Source organism: Trachurus japonicus, chromosome 9 (assembly GCF_045865225.1).
Source record: "Trachurus japonicus isolate A0001 chromosome 9, Traja_1.0".
Lineage (NCBI taxonomy): Eukaryota > Metazoa > Chordata > Actinopteri > Carangiformes > Carangidae > Trachurus > Trachurus japonicus.
Window position 1 is genome coordinate 30,301,273 of NC_140915.1, and position 21,603 is coordinate 30,322,875.

General features: G+C 42.5%; 1 protein-coding gene across 2 annotated transcripts; it reads left to right on the forward strand.

The window, feature by feature from the left end:
• Nucleotides 1–1,061: 1,061 nt before the first annotated feature.
• Nucleotides 1,062–20,242, forward strand: rorb (RAR-related orphan receptor B). 2 transcript variants are annotated; one of them, XM_085787308.1, is made up of 10 exons: nucleotides 1,062–1,411; nucleotides 16,425–16,510; nucleotides 16,643–16,784; nucleotides 16,981–17,412; nucleotides 17,899–18,020; nucleotides 18,282–18,414; nucleotides 18,554–18,661; nucleotides 18,871–18,981; nucleotides 19,066–19,178; nucleotides 19,324–20,242. In XM_085787308.1, the coding sequence occupies exons 1-10, from the start codon at nucleotides 1,405–1,407 to the stop codon at nucleotides 19,486–19,488; spliced, it is 1,419 nt and encodes a 472-aa protein (XP_085643434.1). In that variant the 5' UTR covers nucleotides 1,062–1,404; the 3' UTR covers nucleotides 19,489–20,242. The 2 variants fall into 2 exon arrangements, with proteins under 2 accessions (XP_085643434.1, XP_085643433.1); XM_085787307.1 differs by lacking the exon at nucleotides 1,062–1,411 and adding an exon at nucleotides 15,680–15,954.
• Nucleotides 20,243–21,603: the final 1,361 nt, after the last annotated feature.

The window sequence follows — 21,603 nt, forward strand, 5'->3', positions numbered from 1 at the left end:
ATCCCACCCTGAGAGCAGTGATGGCTTTGAAGATGCTATTTTTAAAAAAATAACTGAAAGACCACTGTTCATTATTATGATATGCAAGAATCACAGGTTAAGGTAGTTTCATATATATTGTTATACATCTAATAACTGGAGCCTACACTGGGTCGGTCATTGTTCAGCACAGTAGTGGACCTACTCTTTCATTTTCCAGGTCAGTGTTTCAGTGCTTCTCAGAGGAAGGAGACGACCCCACCCTGAAAGCCATCCTGAGGACACCTGAGACAACTCCTGTCACCTGAGCAGCTCTTCTTTCTGTGACATAAGATCTATTAGCCTTTCTGTGCATGTGGGTATATATATATATATATATATAAAGTTTTTGTTTCTTTCTTTTTTTTTAATGCGCACATACTTTTAAACCATAATTATAGTGTTGTGTCATTTACTAATTTACTATAACAACTGTGATTTGAGTTGAACATCAGCAAACTCACAGAGATCATGGTGCTCCAAACACTTCAAACCTGCCTCATATTCTATCTCCACAGATTACATGACTATGTTTCTATGATATATATATTATCAGTCTGAGGACTATTAGTTAGCTCTTCTGTCTATTTTTATTCTTCCACAATTCTTACTTATCTAAATGTCCCGTTTAAACCACAACCTTCATTCATAAAATCAGGTTTTAAAGTTTTACTTCTCAGTCAAAGAGAGATGATCAGTTTTGTTCCCTAAGTTTCTATGAAAAATTGCAAACAAGTAAAACTGCAATGGGACAAACAAGGGAATAAAAAAAAACATTTGCACAAGATTGAGGCCGGAACTATTTTCTATGCTTGCATGAAATATAGTCGAAAGGCAATATTAAAAACTTTGTTGTGACTGTATCAGTGCATTTTAGCGGCAGAGAGCGCTCAGGCCGTGTGTGTGCGTGCGTGTGCGTGCGTGTGTGTGTGTGCAGGCTCCGGGCTGGAGGCTGAGCAGGAGAGAGTGGGAGGAGCGGAAAGTGCTCCAGTCCAATCCGGGCCGCCGGGTAAAGCCTCTCCTATGCGCTCTTCCCTCCCTCAGCCCGCAGAAAACAGTGAAACCCTCCCATAGAGGTGAGAGCGCAGATGTCATGAGAAAAGCGACCACACGACCAGAGCGCAAAGACCGACGCACCGTCCAACCTCAGCCCGCCTCCCTGCGCCCCGGTCTGGGATGCTTTTAGCGCAGAGACGCTTCCACTCAGGGCAGCCAGTGGACGTCGACGCAGATCATCTACACTCTCCGTTGTTGTTATTTTTAACCGAGGATCTTCCCCCAACCCCCCGCAACCCCCTCCCCATCTTTTAAGTGTTTATGTTTGTTTCTTCATGACTGCTGCTTTGGGAAGCGAGCCTCAGCACCAGCTCCAGCAACGCCAACACCATGCGAGGTAAGACCATCACACTGCTCCAAACACCGCCGCCACTTTTTACCCCAAGCTTCAACCCGCATAACACACACACATGCACACACACACACACACACACACACACAGCATCGCAGGCTTTATCCAAGATTTGGTCTTGAAAGTTCATCCTGGGAGTTTTTATTTTGCTAAAAAGCGGTTTTGTCACTTTTTTCCCCAGCAAAACTGAGGGACTGTGGTTGTGATTTGTCTGCAGCCTCATCAGCCACCTTAGGCATAAAACTTTATTTGGATCTGTCTGTATGAGTATGAGTGTGTGTTATGTGTGAGTGTGTATGTGTTTTGAGTCTAAGTGTGTGTTTGTGTGAGGGACAGGCCTGCAGTTTTTGCAAATTCATGCGTAAAGCCGCTGGAGTCTGTGACTGGAAATTAAAAGTGGCGCATGATATTTGATTAAAGCTTTAATCATTTGAGCTGCTCTCCACACCAGCGGAAATTACGGATAGGCTCCCACCAGATCCGATCAGATGATGTGCAGGAAAACAAACTTTCATTTGTCATTTTATGGTGATAAACTTTATTGAATATGTTTCAGGGATACGCTAATTTTCACGCGCTCCACTAACCCATTTCCATAACGCTCTGCACCGCGCCGGGTATGTTGAAATTCAACGTCAATGTCTTCCTGTGTGCGCGCACACACACACACACACACGCACACACATGCATACACACACACACACACACAGTCTAACACGCAGATAACACATTCACACATACACACAGGTTAACGCAGCTCTCTCCACTCTCACTGCGCCTCTCCTCCATGTTTGAATTTCCTTTAAATCAGAAAAAAAAATGGTTTAGCAGCTTTTTTTTGTTTCTGTTGATCAGTTGTTTAACATTAAATGTTTCAATATTTGACTTGATTATTATCAGCTATACGTTTGTTTTTATTTGTTTTTGGTCCTTTTTTGGATTTATCTTTATATTTTTCCGTGGCAGATTAATGTGCAATTATCGCTGGCGCAAAGTTGCAACACTCGTTCAAGTGGATGATCATGAACACTAAATTCTGAGTGGATCTGACATTTCAAACAATTAATGTCATGGACAAGTGGATGTGTTTGAATGAACCCGCGTCAAGTTGGAGAAGAAAGACAGGATTATTGGTAGAGAATTTCGATCCACATGCATGAAAGTCTAAACTTCATTTAAAATAAAAACAGCTCGCCGTTATAATCTGAGGAAAAATAATATCATAAACTAGAATACACCTCGAGTCTTTCCAAATAAAACACACTGACAACATTTCCCACTTCTTATTGTAATGAGTTGTACAGTTTTGTAGTAATTGTTCTAATATCAGAGGGTAAATCATTTTAAACATCTATCTATCTATCTATCTATCTATCTATCTATCTATTACACTTATGTATTTTTTTGTTTTGTTTCAATGTAATATAAAGCTTTCTGCTACCAAAACTTCAGGCCATCAATCCTCAGGCAAGAAAAAACATGAGAAGGCCAAACACCCCCCACCTCTCTCTCTCTCTCTCTCTCTCTCTTTCTCTCTCCTCTTATCCCATGGCAAACTCCTCTGTCATGCACCTTGTATTTTATCCACATTTTAATGGGCCTCGCGACCACTCTCGTGCATGGGAAGCTTTGGGGGGTATACGGAAAGCTCCTGCTTTCACTTTATAGCTGTGGTTGGCAGAAGAGGCCCCTGAAGCGTCTCTCTCACCCCTCTTTCTCCGTGTCTCTCTCTCTCTCTCGTTCTCCCTCTCTCCCTCTCTCTCCATCTTCCTCTCTCCCTCTGCACGCCCCAAAGGGTTTTGTCAGATAGAATTAAATCAGTGTGGGCCGTGCGGCCCCCACTCTCGACCTGTGTGTGTGTGGAGTCTCGGCTGCCCTTACACAGAAATGTGCTCACAACCACAAGGTTATAAAAAATAGAGGCCCCTCATGAGCTGTGGTAATTATCATTTAACAATAGCCACAACTCCTAAAGCCCTGACCGAAGATGATGTCACCCCATCACCCGGCCAGGAAAACACAGAGAAATAACAGATAAAATAATATCATCAGGGCCTTTTCTTCATGTCAGAAAATGGAGCATTGTGAGTTTCTCCCAACATGGCTCAGTGTTGTGTAGGATGTTGTAAACAGGATAATTATTGCACCATGATGATGTAGTGCTGTGAATCGTGTTCCTCTCAAAACCAGCAAAGAAGTTGCGTGATGAAATAACAACAGTAAAAGGAGCATTATATTTTTCCATTCAAAAGTTTTGGTGATAGCAAAGTTTTAGTTTCAGGACATAATATGAATTATAACAAAGTCTAAATGGATATATAAATAATATAACACGTGACTAAATTCTTGGAACCTGCTCTGATCTTAATTGACATTAGTCATAATTATCACAATTACATGTTATGTTGGAGAAATAAGCACAGGTTTCCAGAGCCAGTCAGCAACACCTACCTATAGGAAATGTTTCACTTACAGTCAGTGTGAGAACAGCACTGAGGTCTCTGCTAAAGCAACAACCACACTTAAATTTATACAATCTAACAAAACCACACTTAACTGACATTGTAGATGTGAATTCTGTGCCTCAATATTTTTCTATTTTCTGTGATCTTTACATTAGTCCCCATTAGTCTGTGTGTGTGTGAATGTGTATTACTGGCAGAAGCCTGTAAGAGCGTTTTACATCTCACAGATGCACCCGGGTCAAGCATGTCAAAGAGTTCAACAATGGAGGGAGCAGCAAAGGGAGGAGGGGCTCACAGCGCCATTTGATCTCCTCTGTTAGCGATATGTGTCAATCACATTCTCTCACACTCCTTCACCATGGGAAAAGATAGAGTGACAGAAACTGGGAGAGTGTAAGAGAGCAATAAACCAGAGAGGTGATGACGAGCGGCGTCAAAAGACAAGGACAGGGACCGCTAAGTGGCTGGAACATACAGCAGCATCATTACTCTTCAACATTATTACCTTGCAAGATGGCATGTGCACACATACAAACGAAGATAGCACTGACGCACGAGCGCACACATACACATACACACACACACACACGAATGGCTGCAATACTATGCATGACGGCCCCATGCCAATAGAATTAGTCCTATCCAGCTTTGCTTTGGAGGCTTGTGTGAGCATTGATTTGGCCGATCCTAAAGCATCCCAGGATCAATTTTTAGTCACAGTCAACGGAAACAGTCTGTTTAGATAAATCTATTTCACATAACGTCAATGGGTTTCCTTTACTCTTAATGCTAAAAGTCTGTACCTTTTAGTAATTTGATCTCTTAGCAGCAGTTCTAAATATGTAGGCTAATTCTTGCTTTATTTCTTATTTGTTTTGCTGTTGTAATGTTTGTTCATATCTTTAGTTATAATAGGCTATGTTGAAATGAGTCCATGTGTTTTAAGATATTGATAACACTTTAATTTTAAGTTCCCTATTTAGCACTTATAGGCAAAAAGTAAATGAATGTATATGAGAAGTATATATAAATGAGAAATTACAAATGTTGACAAATACTGTAAAGATAACTGAAATCATTGTTGAAGAGTTGTATGATGACTGAACTGCACTTAGCACTTAGTATTCGGAGCCTGTTTGGAAACTGCTGCTCCAACCTCAGTCAGAAACAGTAGGTAGTACTCACTGCTCTCTGTTTTCACCACTGCACTCAAAGTGGGCACCTGGCCTGAGTGAATCTCTCTGGTTTGCAGTGTTATCAGAGTATGTGTGGTCTGTTGTGGATCTCTGTGTTGTTGATTGTGTTGTTTATTGTGTGTTTGTGCTGACTAATGGTCCAGTGTTATGTAAGAAGAGAGGAGAGATTACCCCAAGCCCATGCAGGCCACACTGTTAATCCCTCAACACAGCCCTACTGACTGACTGAGGTACCACCAGAGCACTGTTGCAACACACACACACACACACACACACACACACACACACAGGCTCACATTCAGGACTGACTTCCCACTGTCTGTGCACCTGTCTTCAGACACCCACAGTCTACTCCTCACCTTAAGTGTCTGCTTGACCTTTTTTCAAGCCGTCTACTAAAAACATCCCACCATGCTGTGTGTGCATGTGTGTGTGTGCGCGCGTGTGAGGCCTGGATGGCACTTCTGTGGTCCCACTGAGCCTATCATAGCCTGTGTTTGTTTAGCATGTGCTCAGCGTGCACTCCATGTTGGTTTTATCTCTCCGCGGCTGTCTGAGGGAGTCTAGGCGAACAGTTTTTCTACCCCTCTCTCTTTCCTCCTATTTCTCTAATCTTTACACACACAAAGCGTGGGCTATACGGCACGCTTCGGTTTGTGTCTTCACTTTATCTCAGCCGGGAGGGATTTTAGCCTGAACCACTCCTAAACTCTAAATCTGCCTTGAAGTCATAGAGTCCTCTGACAGCTCCCTCTGTTTTGTCAGTTTTACTCATCCATGAAGGCAGCATGTCTCAATGGAGGCACAATGATATTCAATATTCACATTTTCCTCCAATTTACACTCAAGTAAAAACTGAGGGAAGAGAGTGACTGCGCTTGTTAAACGCAGAAACCGATTAATGTATGAACAGAGAGACCAGAAATATCATTGGAGGGGTAGCTTTCATGAAAAATGTGCTCATATCAAGGGCAGGAATTCATTTTGCTGTCTTATAATCAATCTCATTTTATGGAAAACGCTTTAAAGGGTCACTGTCTGACAGCTGATAGTAAGACAGCATGTTCATCTGCACTTCTGAACTCTGGTTTCAGGGGTCATCGCCATGTAGAATTGAGAATCTGTGGAGTGAATGCATGTCAAATTAAAGTTGAAGTGGGAGATAAACAGAAAGTGAATGAACGAGTGAGATAAGAAAAGAGAGAGCAAGTGAGGGAGAGACTTAAGAGTTACATAATAGTGCATGTGTGTGTGTGTGTGTGAATTTGCTTGAGCAAGAGAGAGTGAAAGAGTGAGGGATAACAGAATAGAGGGTGGATAAAACGCTGAATCTGTGTTTACTTGCACGGTGACGCAGACACACACACACACACACACACACACACACACACACAACCAGAAATAAACTATCCTGTCCTCACATTACACTTGCAAACCTTAGCAATGAATAACGACAGCACCCATAATAGTAGAATCCAAAGTCCACACTGGCAAACCAACCATTAGACTTTAGTTAACACTCAAAGCAGATTAGCTCATTTTCTGTAGGTGTATGTGTCACTGTAACATTCCAACGTTTGCTTCATACATAATCATATACATATACATTACAGTAAATGCTCTTTTGTAGGTTAAGAAAACTTTGTCTCAGGCTAAAAAATAAAACCTTGATTTATAAATATTTTTTATTAGAAAAAGAAAATGATTATGTGACAGTAGTTGAATTGTTGTTACTCTGACTACTGTCCTTTTAAAAAACAAGCAGTGACCCTCTCCCCATAGTCACTAGAACAATGTAAGACTGATACTGTATTTTCTCTTTTACTGAATGTTACTAAATGCCTCTATTCTGTGAAGGTGTTCGGTTCTGGCAGGTGCATAGTACGCACTAACAACAATAAGCCTATAATATGACTTAGCCTAGTGCGGCATCTTTTCTTAATGACAAAGATTAGCCTGTTTTAGTGCTTGTAATCTCATTGAAGAGACTCTTATTAGGTCTGTTTCTTTCTCTCCACTTCGCTCTCTCTCTCTCTCTCACTGTGTCCAAATCCTGAGTTACCCTCACTTAACCCATGAGTGCGCGCGCGCTCACTTGTGTGTGTGTCCTAAGCAGCGACTGTTGACGAGAAGTCTCCTGTCATTCACAAAGAGAATGCAATTATGAAACCAAGACTGTTGCTTCTGCTGCTTTTGTTCTCTCAACTCAGAATTAATGTTGATAACACATTCTGTTAAATCATCCCACAAGAGAAAGAGAAAAAGAGAGAGAGAGAGAGCAGGTGAAGAGCAAAGCAGGCCGGGTCGAGCCAAGCTGAGCTGTGTGATAGTCTTTGTGATCAATTTGCCTCTGTGAGAGATGCCCCTGGGGCCACTTTGGGGAGAACCTTGTTAGGCTGAGTTAAATTGTTGCCCGAGGCGAGCTATTAGCGGCCATCCCTGGGAGAGAGGACACACACATACAAATTCACACACGTGTGCTCACACGCTCGCTCAGACGAGCCGAAACACACACATGCATTCAAACCTTTTGAAAACGCACTCGAACTCAAACGGGAACTCATTCATTCATATGCTCATGTTCACTCTCAAGGAGCCAGTTAGTCCCACTCAAAGAGACACGTACACCCACGACCAGAGGGGTGGCACATGGGTGAGCGGCAGTGACGCTGCAACGCTCTGCTCCTGAGAAGTGCTACAGAAAGAAACTTCCTTACAGGTGATACAACAGTGTAAAAATACCACTCTCCAGTGGCTGCACTGGCCACAGTGGTTAGCTTTGAAGATTTTTTCTTTTTTTCCTGCACGTTGAAGTGCTGTGCCATTTTTATTACAACTTAATTCATCGCTGACAAGCCAGCTTTGAAGAATTTGTTCATTTGACTGAAGTGCTGCAAAAGCTTAAATTCTGTTGCATGGTTGAAGATACAGCTGGTAGAAATGTAAAGTGCAGGTAGTTATTTGGCTCAAACATTAAAAAAAAAAAAAAAAACAGTTGTTATTGTTGGACATATGTAATGGATGCATAAATGTGCTCAAATTATTTTAACGTTGTAGGAGCCAATCTTAGCTATGTTATATAGTGCACTGCTCACATCTACACTTCTACATACACACATCTGTATATGTCTATACAGCCTATACAGTATGTATAGATGCACACACAAACAACCAGAGCCGGCCCAAGGCATAAGCGAACTAAGCACCTGCTTGGGGCCCCGTGACTATTGGGGGGCCCCCAAAAGGCAAGTAACTTTTTAAAATTGTTGTGCGTAACTTTTGTCGATCCTTATAGAAACACTGTGTACTTACAAAAAACTTTGATTATTGTTGCATTTCAAATTGTTGTTGCACTTTTCTGTAAAAAATGTAAAAAGCAGATGATGTGTTTACAGTAAATGCATTGTCTGTTGGTTTATTTTGTTACTTTTAGTCGACCTATAGGTGACATTCAGTATCCAAGTACTATATCAATTTGAAGATTAAATGTAAATCAACCCCAGGCTGCACTTTTAATTAAATTTGGTGCCATTTCAGAATAAAAACCATAGATGGGTACAAACCTGCCAGGATATGATGATTCGTAATGACAGAGTAAAAAATGAAATAGTATTATTGGCAGTAATAGAGGGCACCAAAATAAAGATTTTGATTAGGGCCCCATGGAGGCTTGGACCGGCCCTGCAAACAACCGCAACATTTAATTAGAATTAAAGGGAAGCAGTTTCGATAGCGTTTCAAACAAGCTTTGACACACATGGTTTCCATCCTTCTCAGTGATTTAAATCTGTCAGCTATTCACTCTAAGTGCTGCTCTCTTCATTAATGCTTTAAAGTTCATTCAGCCTCACTCATGTTGATGTTCCTGTTTGCCGATTTTATCTGACTAACCACAGACCATCACAACAAAGGATGTGACTCCAGCGAATCTGAGGGCACATTTCTCTACACCTTATGTAAGAACTGAGAGTGATTTTCTGTCTGTCTCTCTGTGGATGTCCCTCTCTTTCTATTTCTCTCTCCACACTGGGAAAGCCACCTTTTCCTCTCCCTTCCCCCTCAAACACACACACACACACACACTGTCATCTACAATTAGGCTCAAGAGAAACACCATAGGAGGCGGAGCGTGAGGTTAAGGGAGGATGAGGACATGGCCAACGCCAACAAAACATTATTTCCTCACTTAAGAGATTGAAACAGCAGGATCTCTGTCAGAGTGTGTGTATGTGTGTGTGTAAATAATATATTCCTCTTTTGTTATCTCATCCTAAACAAAACAAGAACACCACAACTGGCTCGGTGTTTTACAGCTCTGTGTGCACACATGCATGTCTGCTAACGTGACGGAGAAGGCGTGAGAAGAAAGGAAAAGAAATATATAAGAGACAGAGCTTAAAGCACTGTGTGTTTGTGTGTGTATGTGTGTGTCTGTGTGTGCGTGCATGTCTGCTGCAGCAAGTACGCCTCAGTGTGTGTGCATTCTCATGGCTGCTCTCAGGACGGTAATGACCAGATGCAGACCTCTCACACTTGGACTCGTTGCTTCCACTCTGATGCACTCTCTCAGTCCTTAAGGAAAGGTCAAAGGGCGCCCGGGTCCTACAGGTCACCCAGGGGGCTGGAGTGTGAGCGCACGCCTGTGTGTGCGAGTGTGTACAGTGACCATGAGAGGCAGATCTGAAGGGGCAGATGGGCACACTGTGTGTGTGTGTGTGTGTATATATATATGTATGTGTTCAGGCAGGGGTTGGGTTTACCCTGTGGATTTTTTTCCCACGCCTCCCTCTCCTCTTATCCATCTGAGGACACATGCTGCACTGGGTGGGAGAGTGCGTGAGTATGTGTGTGTGTGTGTGTGTGTTGGGGGTGCGGTTGGGGGGTGGGGTGGGGGGAGGCAAGCAGAAATCATACAGTGTAGTCTGCTTTTTCAAAAGCAGTTTTCAGTAATGTATGCATTCAAGCATGTCTGAATGTGTGCCTCTGTCTGTCTGTCTGAATGTGTGTATGAGTGTGTGTGTGTGTGTGTGTGAATCGATGCACTGGATGACAGCCAGTGGCCCCCTTCTGTTCCCTTTCTGTAGCGTCCAATCACGCCGCAGCACAATATTCTATGAGCAAACTGCAGCTGATCCCAGACCTGCTATCTGAGCAATTACCCAGAGTGCTTTGGGGCCGCATGGCAAGCTGGACAAGCTCATGCCCTATGACATACAGCATGGGGGGAGGGCAAGAGCGACTGTTTTTCTGACTGTTTGTACATTTGTGTGTGTGTGTGTGTGTGTGGGGGGGGGGGGGGGGGTTGATGACGTTACACTGATGGGAAAAACAGAGGTGGGGGGTAGTAGCATACTACATGCAGCAACAGTGTGACTGTCTATATTACAGAGTGGACAAAGACATGCTTGGCAGCGAGGGATGGGGCTGGGGGAGGGGAGATGGGCCTGCTGCATGGCATTATGATTATTACAGTAGCACACAGCACAGCAGACTGGACAAACAAAGACAGAACCGGCACACCGTGGTGTCACCTTGTGTTAATGAGGATGCACTGAGTTTGTTAGTCGCTGTTCTGTTTATCAGTCAGCTCTGGCCTTGATGGTGGAGTCGAGGGATGGTCATCTCCAGTGTCAAGTTCACTGCTGCGCTGTTGGAGCTGTTTTTTTTTTTTCAATTAACTGAGCAAACCTTTGCTCTATTGAATGTCATAAAATAGGAAATAAACATACACCTTATTTTCTCAAACTCCAGGGAGACTTTGGGAAATATCATGTATTAATTTGGTTAAATGTTCCAATGACATAAACCAGAGAGAAACAGGAAAGCCTAAACCAGGGGCACTTTTGCTTACTGTAAATAGTTACCCACTAATTTTTGTGTTGATCAGCCAATCAATTAATTAAATTATCATTTGTAGCATGTCTTTTGGTGTTTATAAGCTGTTACTAAAGCAACTGCTCTGACCATGGTGCTGTCATCCAAAGAGCTCATGTTTAATATGAGCGTTCAACAAACTGAAATGAAGAGCAAATGTTCAAGTATCAAAAGTCAGCTAGATGTGGGGTCAAATTTTTTTTTAAACCATACTGCCTGTGTATATTGAATTTAGTTTAGTTGAATCCTGTTATAACCACTTGTGTTTGTTTAAAAAAAAGAAATTGTGGGAAAATGACATTGTTTTGGCACTAGGACTGAAAAACTTTTTCAGTGTACATATATAAAGCCTTAATGAGAGAGCATACAGTAGACAGAGGCAGTAAACAAAGAGAGAGGCTTTGTACTTTGAACTACACTGTCAATGTCTAAACCATAATGCTATTTAGGCTCCCAAAACAATGGAATTCATGATAAATACTGCACACTGGTTTATGTAAAGAAGATGCACAGTATGCAGGGCAGATAAAAGTGAATGAAATACATTTATTTTATTGTATTTCCTTTTTTTTTTCAAAATCAGAGCAGATAGTCCACCACTCTTCAGAATATTCATATATATTTCAGACAGTAAAAAGCGACAGGAAAGAGAGAAAAGTGTGACAGCACACAGCACAAGTCCGTTTGAAACCATATGCAGTGGCAGTGTTTCATTGATTTTAATGGGACAGTATGATGTGAAAACATGACAGGAGACACAGGGGAGGTAACCCAAGCAGCACTGCTATACGCTATTCCCAGCTGTGTGTGTTCATCCACTCAGCGATCACGCCACCAAAAGTTTTCTCAGTGTTTTTCATCATCGGCGGAGGAAAAAGGAAAAAAACGCTTGTTCTTTTCTAAGCTCTATGAGAGACACGGAAGACAGAGTTACACTGAGATATGGAAATAGATCATGAAATACAGAAACTGAAATGATTTCCCAGTCACACAGCCACTTACAGCGTGTAGGAACACTCATAGAGGAATGAAAAAGTCAAACAGACTGAAGTGGAGTGGATGGCGAACAGTGATAGCATAATTCACAGTATAGAGACATCTAAGAGCAGCGTCGGAGTTGTTCAGATTTAACAAGGAGGGGAGGGGTGGGGGTGGGGTGGGAGGGATGGGGGGGTAAAGTGCTGATCTCCTTCATTTTCCCAGAAGATATCTAGTTAACTGGGAAGAAGCTATGCATATTTTTAATGAAGTGAAGATACCACCCACATTCATCCCCAACAAATCAACCCCTGGGACTGCAGTAGGAGTTGTGTTTGCATTTCTGAAGTGCCTTACATTTGGCAAAAGTTATGCCAGAAAGTGATTTTAACTGTTCCATTAACTGTGATACTACAGCATGAACCTCTAGTGTATACCACCGTTCTATTGTTAACACATGATACTGTGTATGCCTAAGTGTCTATGTGTGTGCTGCTTGTTGGATAAGTTTCTGTTGTCGACCCACACCGGAGGCTGAATGAATGAAACATGCATGTCCAGTCTGCCCCTTTTGAAGCACACACATACACACATACACACACACACACACACACACACACACACACACACACACACATAGAAACCAAACATGTATAGCAACACCTAGTGGCCTTCATTGGCTGGTACATTATCAGTATGGATCAGGAGAGCTGTGCTTTGTGTGCATATCTAGGTGCAGGTATGTGTGTATTACTGGTGCTCTGTGTGTGAGCTACATACCGGTATGTGCCTCAGATAAAGTATTACTAAGATATTGGTGCTAGGCTCTGCTTTTTTCTGCACTGCAATGTAGATAATTAGGACTCTATTTAGAGAGAGGGCCAGCCCAGGAAATACACAGGAGATCCTCACTTCATTAAAAATCAATTATCATAACACACGTGCCAGTGCAATACAAACCTCATGGCCACAATCAGCTACACACACATGCACGTGTGCAAACTCTCAGTAGTGTAGTGCACACTAAAACGACTATCTGTGCCTTTATGAAATCCACCTCCAGTTAGTTCTCTCTATCATTTTCTCTCTCAAGAGATTGCGCAGGCCTGATCCTCCTCTTAGCTGAGGAATCGCCAGCGTTGCAGTCCCGCTCTTACATAATAACCTCAGGATAACACTCGCACTCTCACTGGCCGAGGGTGCTGTCAGTCACTCTGATCGGAGGGGGTCAACTCAGGTTAGAAAGAAGTCCCGCTCTCCTCTGTGAAAGATCTAGGAGCAAAGTAATTGCTACAAAACAACAACAACAAAACAAACAAAATGAGTGGCTTTCTTCCGCTAAGGTTTTGTTTGGAAATGGCTGCCTGTCAGAGAGACGTTAGGGGAATCGCTGCATTAGACTCCTTTCTGTGAAGTTGTACCCTATTTCTACTACAACTTTGAAGCTGTGAGTTTGCTTCTCTAAACTAAAACCATGGAATCAAATACCCAAAATGCATTATCATCCATCCAAACTTTGAAAACAATGAGAACAGAGCCTCCTCTGAACAGCCAACATTTAACACTTCTTAATTCTGCTACACGTATAATCCACCATTGCGGCTAAAGTGTAAGAAGGCGGCAGGCTTCTATTGTTGACTGGATGTGAAAGTGGGAGTCCTTTGGTAAACAATTCACAAAGCCTCCGCTGCTGAGAGAGGGCGACAGGACGAACAGTGAGTTGGCTGCACACAGCGATGACATCACTTCCTTTAAGACTGTGACAGCTTAGCACATCATCGCTGTGACAGCCAGACGAGTGCAGGGAGTGGGTGGTCACCCTGGCAACAGCGATGCTGTCATGACCGTCTCCCTATATCCTACCTGACAGTCCCCGCTGGCAGTAAGCACAACACACTCTCAACAATGCACACACCCACACTCAAACGCACATTCACAAACACTTTGTCGAACACACACAGACACGTACGCATACTTTACATTTCTCTGTGTCTTTCTTATAAGTGAATCACTCACTCAAACCCTCTCAGAAACACACACTAAAACAATGCACATGCCCACATGCCCATACTCCTTTGGGCATAATTATGTGATACAAAGAGGAGCACTATCTCCCATGGGGTACAAAGAAATGCACTGAAGATATACTGTAATCACTGGAGAGAAACAGTAAACACACAGCCCTCTGGGGTAGGGAAATGTAAAGGGATTTCTCTAAAAATCTACAGAAATAATACATGTGGATATACACAGTCTCATACATTGCGATGTACGATAACGACAGTATATCCACATTGCAGCAGCAGCAGCAGCAGCAGGTGTGGGCTGAACACATTCAGCTAAACCCACAGAGACTCTCTAGCTTCATGCTCGAAACTTAAATCAGAGTTTGTCGAGAAGTTTGTGATAAGCTTCCGCAACAGGAGAAAGTAAGAGGCGACTGCGAAAAGCTGCGAATGAAGGCAATATGACATCGACTGGCGTGGTGGTGTTGTCCTGTCGTCTATTTGGTCTGATGATGATAACATCCATGTCCCAAGTGCAACTGACCTGTTTTTACTGACTATAAATAGCGTGTTGCAGGCCATGTTCACTGACAGCTCAGTGTATGTGTAGTCTGTGTGTCGTCCCAGTCCAGTGCTCCGCTCTGACCCAGTTTGGAACCAGTTGGCCGGGAATTGGTGGAAATGGGTCACGTCTTGAGCCACACCAGATCGCCCAGCATGAGCCGTGCTACCTTGAGCACACAGTCAAAGAGCGTGTCATTCCATCTGCAGGTCATTCGCTCACAGGCAGGCTGCTGCGGCAGGAATAAGGATACAGTCATCCTTTGTTTTTTATATACCAATTTGGGATAAATAAGAGCGCTAAGCCCAACTATAAAGATAACTACCACAATACATACAGAAAGACGGTGTGTTGTTCAGGGGGTCAGTTTTTAGTTAGTAGACGTTTACGTGAACTAATGGCCACTAGGGGGCAGATGAATGAAATGAAAGAATGAATGAATGCAGGGGTAACCAAATGAATGACTATATGAGCTTTCTGGACCAATAAGGTTCTTCGCTCTTGTCACTTCACCATCATTATATCTGCAAAGTGTGTATAGGTTCATGTAGGGAGAACACAGTGCATATACAGTAGAGATTTATTCCATATGAATCGGTATCTGTGTTTATTATAGCAGGTATGTGATCACACACTGTGAGACAGTCCAACTCCCTGAGGTGCGGACTATAGCGTGTATAGACAGCAGTCACTGTCTACAGTAAACGTCTACGCCTGCTCAGCTGCTTGGACAGACAGAACTATCTCCATTGATCCGCATATAGGATTATCCAATTATATATACTGCACACTCATTCCTCCACAGATATTTAGTATACCCACACGTGCATATTATATATACACACATGTGTCTTGCATGGACACAAGACGCACTCATAAACGCATATGGTAACACAAACACAGAAGACACAATGCCATCTGTAAATTCACACCTCCAAAAGCATTAATTCCAGTCACACAATGTAAATTTTGTATTGTTCTTAAGGGGGATAAATTAGGCAAAAGCTATGCATATTTGCAGTATAAAACTGACAAAGCTGCGTCTTCTGTTCTGCTTGTTGACTGTTTGGGAATTTTTAGTGAAGTTCATAAAACTTAAAAAGTATTTCCTGCAGCTGGGACTATATGCAAGGTGATTACATGTGAATGGCTATTTCAGCTGTGGTTAAGCCAGTGCTCAGCAGAGGAGGGAACCAGCTCGTCGGGAAATAATTTAGGATTAGATAGGCTGTCTAATCTCTTTATAGAGGGTGTGCCATCTCAGCAGACATACCTGCCTACCTCTACATCCATCTCATATCACTTAACAGGAAGAGCGGCTTTCTCTTTCCATATATTATGGATAATAAGTTGAAAGACACTACTGAGAGGTGCTTCAGTGTGTTACACTGAAAGACTTGCTGTTCTGTGCCTTTGGTTGAGCTGTACATGGAGCTACCTTTACACAGTGAGTAAAATTTTGACAGCAATGACAAGTAGTTCATTAGTACATTTGTAGATTAAGTAAAAGCTTCTGAAACTGTGTGAGAATCAGACCTGAAGAGCGAGAGAGGTCCTTCAGCCTGTTTTCTCATTATGGGCAACCTTTCTAACCTGCAGGGGTCTTCAAGCCTAACACAAAGAACACAGTTGTGTGCATGTACGGTGTGAATGTATGATGCCTCAGTCAATAGAACAAGTACTACAAGGACATACATAGAAAGTCCAGATGTCACTGTGCCCTTGTGAAATTGTGCACACGTACACACACATCTCAGTCAAGTCCCACAGCCACCCAGGTTATGTGCTGTTCAAACCTCAAAGTGGACCACTACTGTACAAGTAGGACTGAATTAGACCTGAAACGAAAGTTTATTCTTTGTCCAAAATTAGATTTTTAACACATGTCTTTTCTCCTCTCTCTCTCTTTGCCTGCAGCCCAAATAGAAGTTATACCATGCAAAATCTGCGGAGACAAATCATCAGGTATCCACTACGGAGTCATTACGTGTGAAGGATGTAAGGTGAGACATGATGCATGTTTCGACAGAGTCTGTTTCCTCTGAAAATCTGCACTCTTGCAATTTATGTATTACAGTATGTGTGTATGGGTACCTGGAAGTCTGTATTCATGCGTTTTGTTGATATGCAACCAGGGTTTCTTCAGACGGAGTCAGCAGAACAATGCATCCTACTCCTGCCCCCGCCAGAGGAACTGCCTCATCGACAGAACAAACCGCAATCGCTGTCAACATTGCCGTCTGCAGAAATGTCTCGCACTAGGAATGTCCAGAGATGGTGAGGCACAGTGTATCTATATTGAAATCTATAGAAAGAAATTAGTGATTAGTGTAACAGCATGCACAACCAGTGCACATTTACATCTAATTTGTACTGTTTTCCGCCAATTATTCTATTTCACCTAAAGGAGCTGAAAAGTTGCAGCAGGTTTTTCTCAAATTTTCTGTCTTTACATCATTTTCTCCACCTACAGCGGTAAAGTTTGGCCGCATGTCCAAGAAGCAACGTGACAGCCTGTATGCAGAGGTGCAGAAGCACCAGGCGCGGCTGCAGGAGCAGCGGCAGCAGCAGACAGGAGAGGCAGAAGCTCTTGCGCGCGTTTACTCATCCAGCCTAACCAACGGACTGTCCACTCTTAACCATGAGATTGGCGGCACCTATGCCAATGGTCATGTCATTGAGCTGCCCAAAGGTGGCCATGGTAATGGAGGCGTTGTCCCGGGGGGCTACTATGGGATGGATTCCACCCAGCCGTCTCCAGACCAGTCAGGTTTGGACATGTCGGGTATGAAGCACATTAAGCAGGAGCCGGTGTACGACCTGACGCCCGTACCCAACCTCTTCAGCTACGGAGGCTACCAGGACAGTCAGCTGGGACCCAATAACGTCAGCATGGGAGAGCTGGGTAAAGACTATATGATATTTGGCTTGGTTTGTGAAACAGACACAGGAGAATGGTTCACCATCTAAAAACTACATGAATTATCCATATGGAAAACGAATGGTTACCCACAAAGTAGTCCTGGTAGAAAGCGTGAGTCAGAGTGCTAATCTGAGTGCAGAACAGGAGATCAGACAGGCTTACAGAGATAGCTGACAAGGTGTCATATTACTGTATGTACAGCTCAGGCAATTTGCGCATGTTGAGAATTAGTTCAATTTAATCACTTAACACAAATCCAAGGGAATGTTAAATTAAGCTGTAAAGGGTAGAAATGAAAGAAAATCTATTTTCAACAGATCACAGCATCCTCAGTATAACGGGCAGAATACTTGCTTCCGTTACCCATACATATACCATACACTGCTGTAGCAAAAGTATAACTTAACTAAAAAGTGAATTGACATTCTGTAATGAAAAGATTGAGTGAATATAAATCCTGTCTTCCAGACCGTATTGCTCAGAATATCATCAAGTCCCACTTGGAGACATGTCAGTACACAACGGAGGAGCTGCAGCAGCTTGCCTGGCAGACACACTCCTATGAAGAGGTCAAGATGTACCAGAGCAAGGTGAGACTTAATGTCACGACACCGCTCTCATGCACAGAATGTGATGTTTACATAGTCACGTATGTATCTCTGCTGATTTTGTCATTCTAGTTTCGTTTTCAGCTACACCTGCAAGTTCAGAGGTCTTGTTGCATTCTTAGATATGCTGTCAATGCATTTAATGCCTTTTATGGGCTTTGAAACAATTTTTTTCCATTAGTGAAGCTTCAAATTACAAAGTACAGAATATATAACCCTCAACTGGATGTTTTTGTTTTCTAGCCCCGGGACGTGCTGTGGCAGCAGTGTGCCATCCAGATCACCCATGCAATCCAGTACGTGGTGGAGTTCGCCAAGCGCATCTCAGGGTTCATGGAACTGTGCCAGAATGACCAGATCCTCCTGCTTAAGTCAGGTGAGACAACTAGACTGGTAATGTTGGGCCAGGCCCATCTCTTGACTGACCAGATAATGTTACTCATTGGGTCTTTCTAATTATTTTGTCCTTTGGTCCGTCTATCACTGTCAGGCTCTAACGATGTTTCTGTCTCCAGGTTGTTTGGAGGTAGTCTTGGTGCGGATGTGCAGAGCGTTCAACCCTCTCAACAACACTGTGCTCTTTGAGGGGAAGTACGGAGGCATGCAGATGTTCAAAGCTCTAGGTAAGGCATCACCACCTAGGTGTTTCATCTTGGTATAAATAGAGGAAAAGGCCAATTGGAACTGAAAGAAAAAAGTAAAATACAAAAAAATGAAATCAAAAGAATCCTCTACCTGTGAGGTATTTTTGCTCATCAGCTCTCATCAAAGTGTAATTTAAATCTCTCTTTTTGTCTCCCCCTCTCTGTCCTCTTCTTGATTTCCCATCCAGGTTGTGATGACTTAGTGAGTGCAGTGTTTGACTTTGCCAAGAGTTTGTGTTCACTGCAACTGACAGAGGAGGAGATCGCTCTCTTCTCAGCAGCTGTACTAATTTCCACAGGTCAGTGAGCATTTACTAAATTCATTGTAATAATAAAGGAAGCTATCTGCGGTGACTTATAAAAAAGAATATCTTTCTACACAGATCGGCCATGGCTGATGGAACCTCGAAAAGTCCAGAAGCTCCAGGAGAAGATCTACTTTGCTTTGCAGCACATTATGCAGAAGAACCACATGGACGAGGATGCACTGGCTAAGGTAAGTCAAGCCTTTGTAGTGACATAAGTCGTACTGAGATAGTCAGACTTATCAAACATAGACGGCGGCTCTAACCTTGTCTCCCCCTGTAGCTTATCAGTTTAAATTTCCTCGTCCTTGACTGTGTCTCCTTTTTGTCTGGCAGCTGATCAGCCGAATCCCAACACTGTCAGCCCTGTGCACTCTCCACACCGAGGAGCTTCAGGCCTTCCAGCAGCTCCACCCAGAAACAGTCAACGTCCTCTTCCCTCCGCTCTACAAAGAACTCTTCAATCCCGACCCCAACTCTGCCATGGCCATGCCCAAGTGACTGCCTGTGGCTCAAATGCAACAAACGGTGCCAGCGCAGGACCAAGAAAATAAGACCACAGCCACGTCTGACGAGACAGCAGTGTTGACTATGTCATCATTGCGGCAACCACATACTCCTGAGCTCCCCCAGCCTCATTTCAGCCTGGGGGATGAGGAATCATCTGCCAGAAACTTACAGTTACCGCCAACAATACTAGGAATGTCCAGCACTTATCCCATCCTGTTCACCGATACAGTCTGAAGAATGTATATATAAATGAAACGCACCCCCAAGCCACAACCTGAGGGGGCTTCCTCCTGTCTCCTGAACTGAACTGACTGACCAGAAATGTACAGACTTTAAAACATCTAGGAACAATTTTAAGCTGTCAATCTTTAAGAAAAAAACTGGGTAAGTTAATTTGTTTTAACTTTGAAAAAAAATCTTTTTTTTTTTTTTTTGTATTTGTTTTGTTTTTATTTTCACATGAAGACATTGTGAAGAAGCTGAAAAAGGTGGATAGGGGAGGGAACCGTGGATTTAGAGAAGCTATTGTAGATATTCTCCTAGTGCAGAGCGGATTCCAGTATTATTCTTGTTCTGTTAAAATAAGTTAGTCCTAATTTAAATATACAGCAGCCCACTGAGGCTGTCTATACCTTGTCTATGTGTTTTTATTTTATTTGATAGTTTCTTGTGTACAGAATTTGTAAAGTTGAGACTGTAAAAGACTATTGGGTAAAAACCGGGAGCTGATTCGGGTTTGTTGATAAACAGAAGCCTTGTCTGGATTTTGTTCATATGTAAAGAAGGTACCGCAGCCTTCTGATGAGAACTTATAGAAATGTAAAGAGAGCATATGAAGGATTTAAAAAGAAAATAATGGCTACTTTTCAAGGTGAATATATATACATAAATATTCTATTTTGCAAGAAAAAGAATCTGGCAGATTTGCCATCCTATCAATCATTTTTTTCTCGCTGCAATAATTCCGTCCAATAAAAACTGGACTGCTTTCGAACAATCAACCAGAAACAACCAATCAGAAACTAGGACCTCACAATGAACCCCACCTCTTCCCCAAGTCCCCTAAACCTTTCCCTCATTTCTTTTGTACCAGGGCCTTGACATGAGATTTCGGCAGACAGAAGTGTATAGAAATTCTACCAAGAAGAAAAAAGATTAAATCAAGACAAACTATCAAACTCACGACTTCCCAATTTTTAAAGTGTGTGTAAGCACTGTGTGCCCTCATCCCTCCAATTACTATTTGCACAATCCAGTCCATGGCTGTCAATCACTCCGGGCTGAGAATATGAAGGACCCTTTTCTCTAAAGAGCAATAACTTTCACACTGCCTTTCTGATGTTACTCCTCTCCTTTCCCTTCCTTTCCTTTCCTACTCTTCAGCTGTTCAGAACAGGGTAGCAGTTTTAACTGGAATGCACTATATTTGACACTTCATCATTAATTATGTCTAACAATCATCTCTATGGATGGTACTCATTCCACCACAGACTCTGAAGTGATCACAATATGATCCAGAGTTAGGACAAACGACAGAGCACTGACTGAAAGATGTGGAAAAAATGCTGCAACATTGCATCAATGATTGATTACAGAAAGCTGTGATAGACAATCACTTTTTGCTTTTTTTTTTTAGTCATTCCATAAATATTAGCACTTACAGACGCTTCATTAATGTTATGTTTGTTTACATTTGGCCACTGTGTAAAATCACACTGGTTGGTTAATCTGATCACGGTGTTGTTGTCGTCATCTGGCAGTTAATCACTACGTTTTGTGGTGAAGGAACAATTTGAACAACACATTGAAGAGGTTTGTGCAGTACTGGGTTCAGCCACTAGATGCTTTGATAAAGAGGTCTGTAATGAACTCTGTTATGTACGAAGTTTGTTATTAGCACAAACATATTCTGCTGTCGGTAAATTTTCAGTTTGTGATTTAAATACTTGTTTGATAAATTGGCACTTAAACCTCATCTTTACCTACTAAAAGTTAAATTATTGGACTAGATGTTCTACGTGGAGTAGATATTCATTGCACAGTGGCCAAATGTCTACATTTTTATATGCATGGACACAGTCACAGCAGTTTTGCATTCAGCTAAAA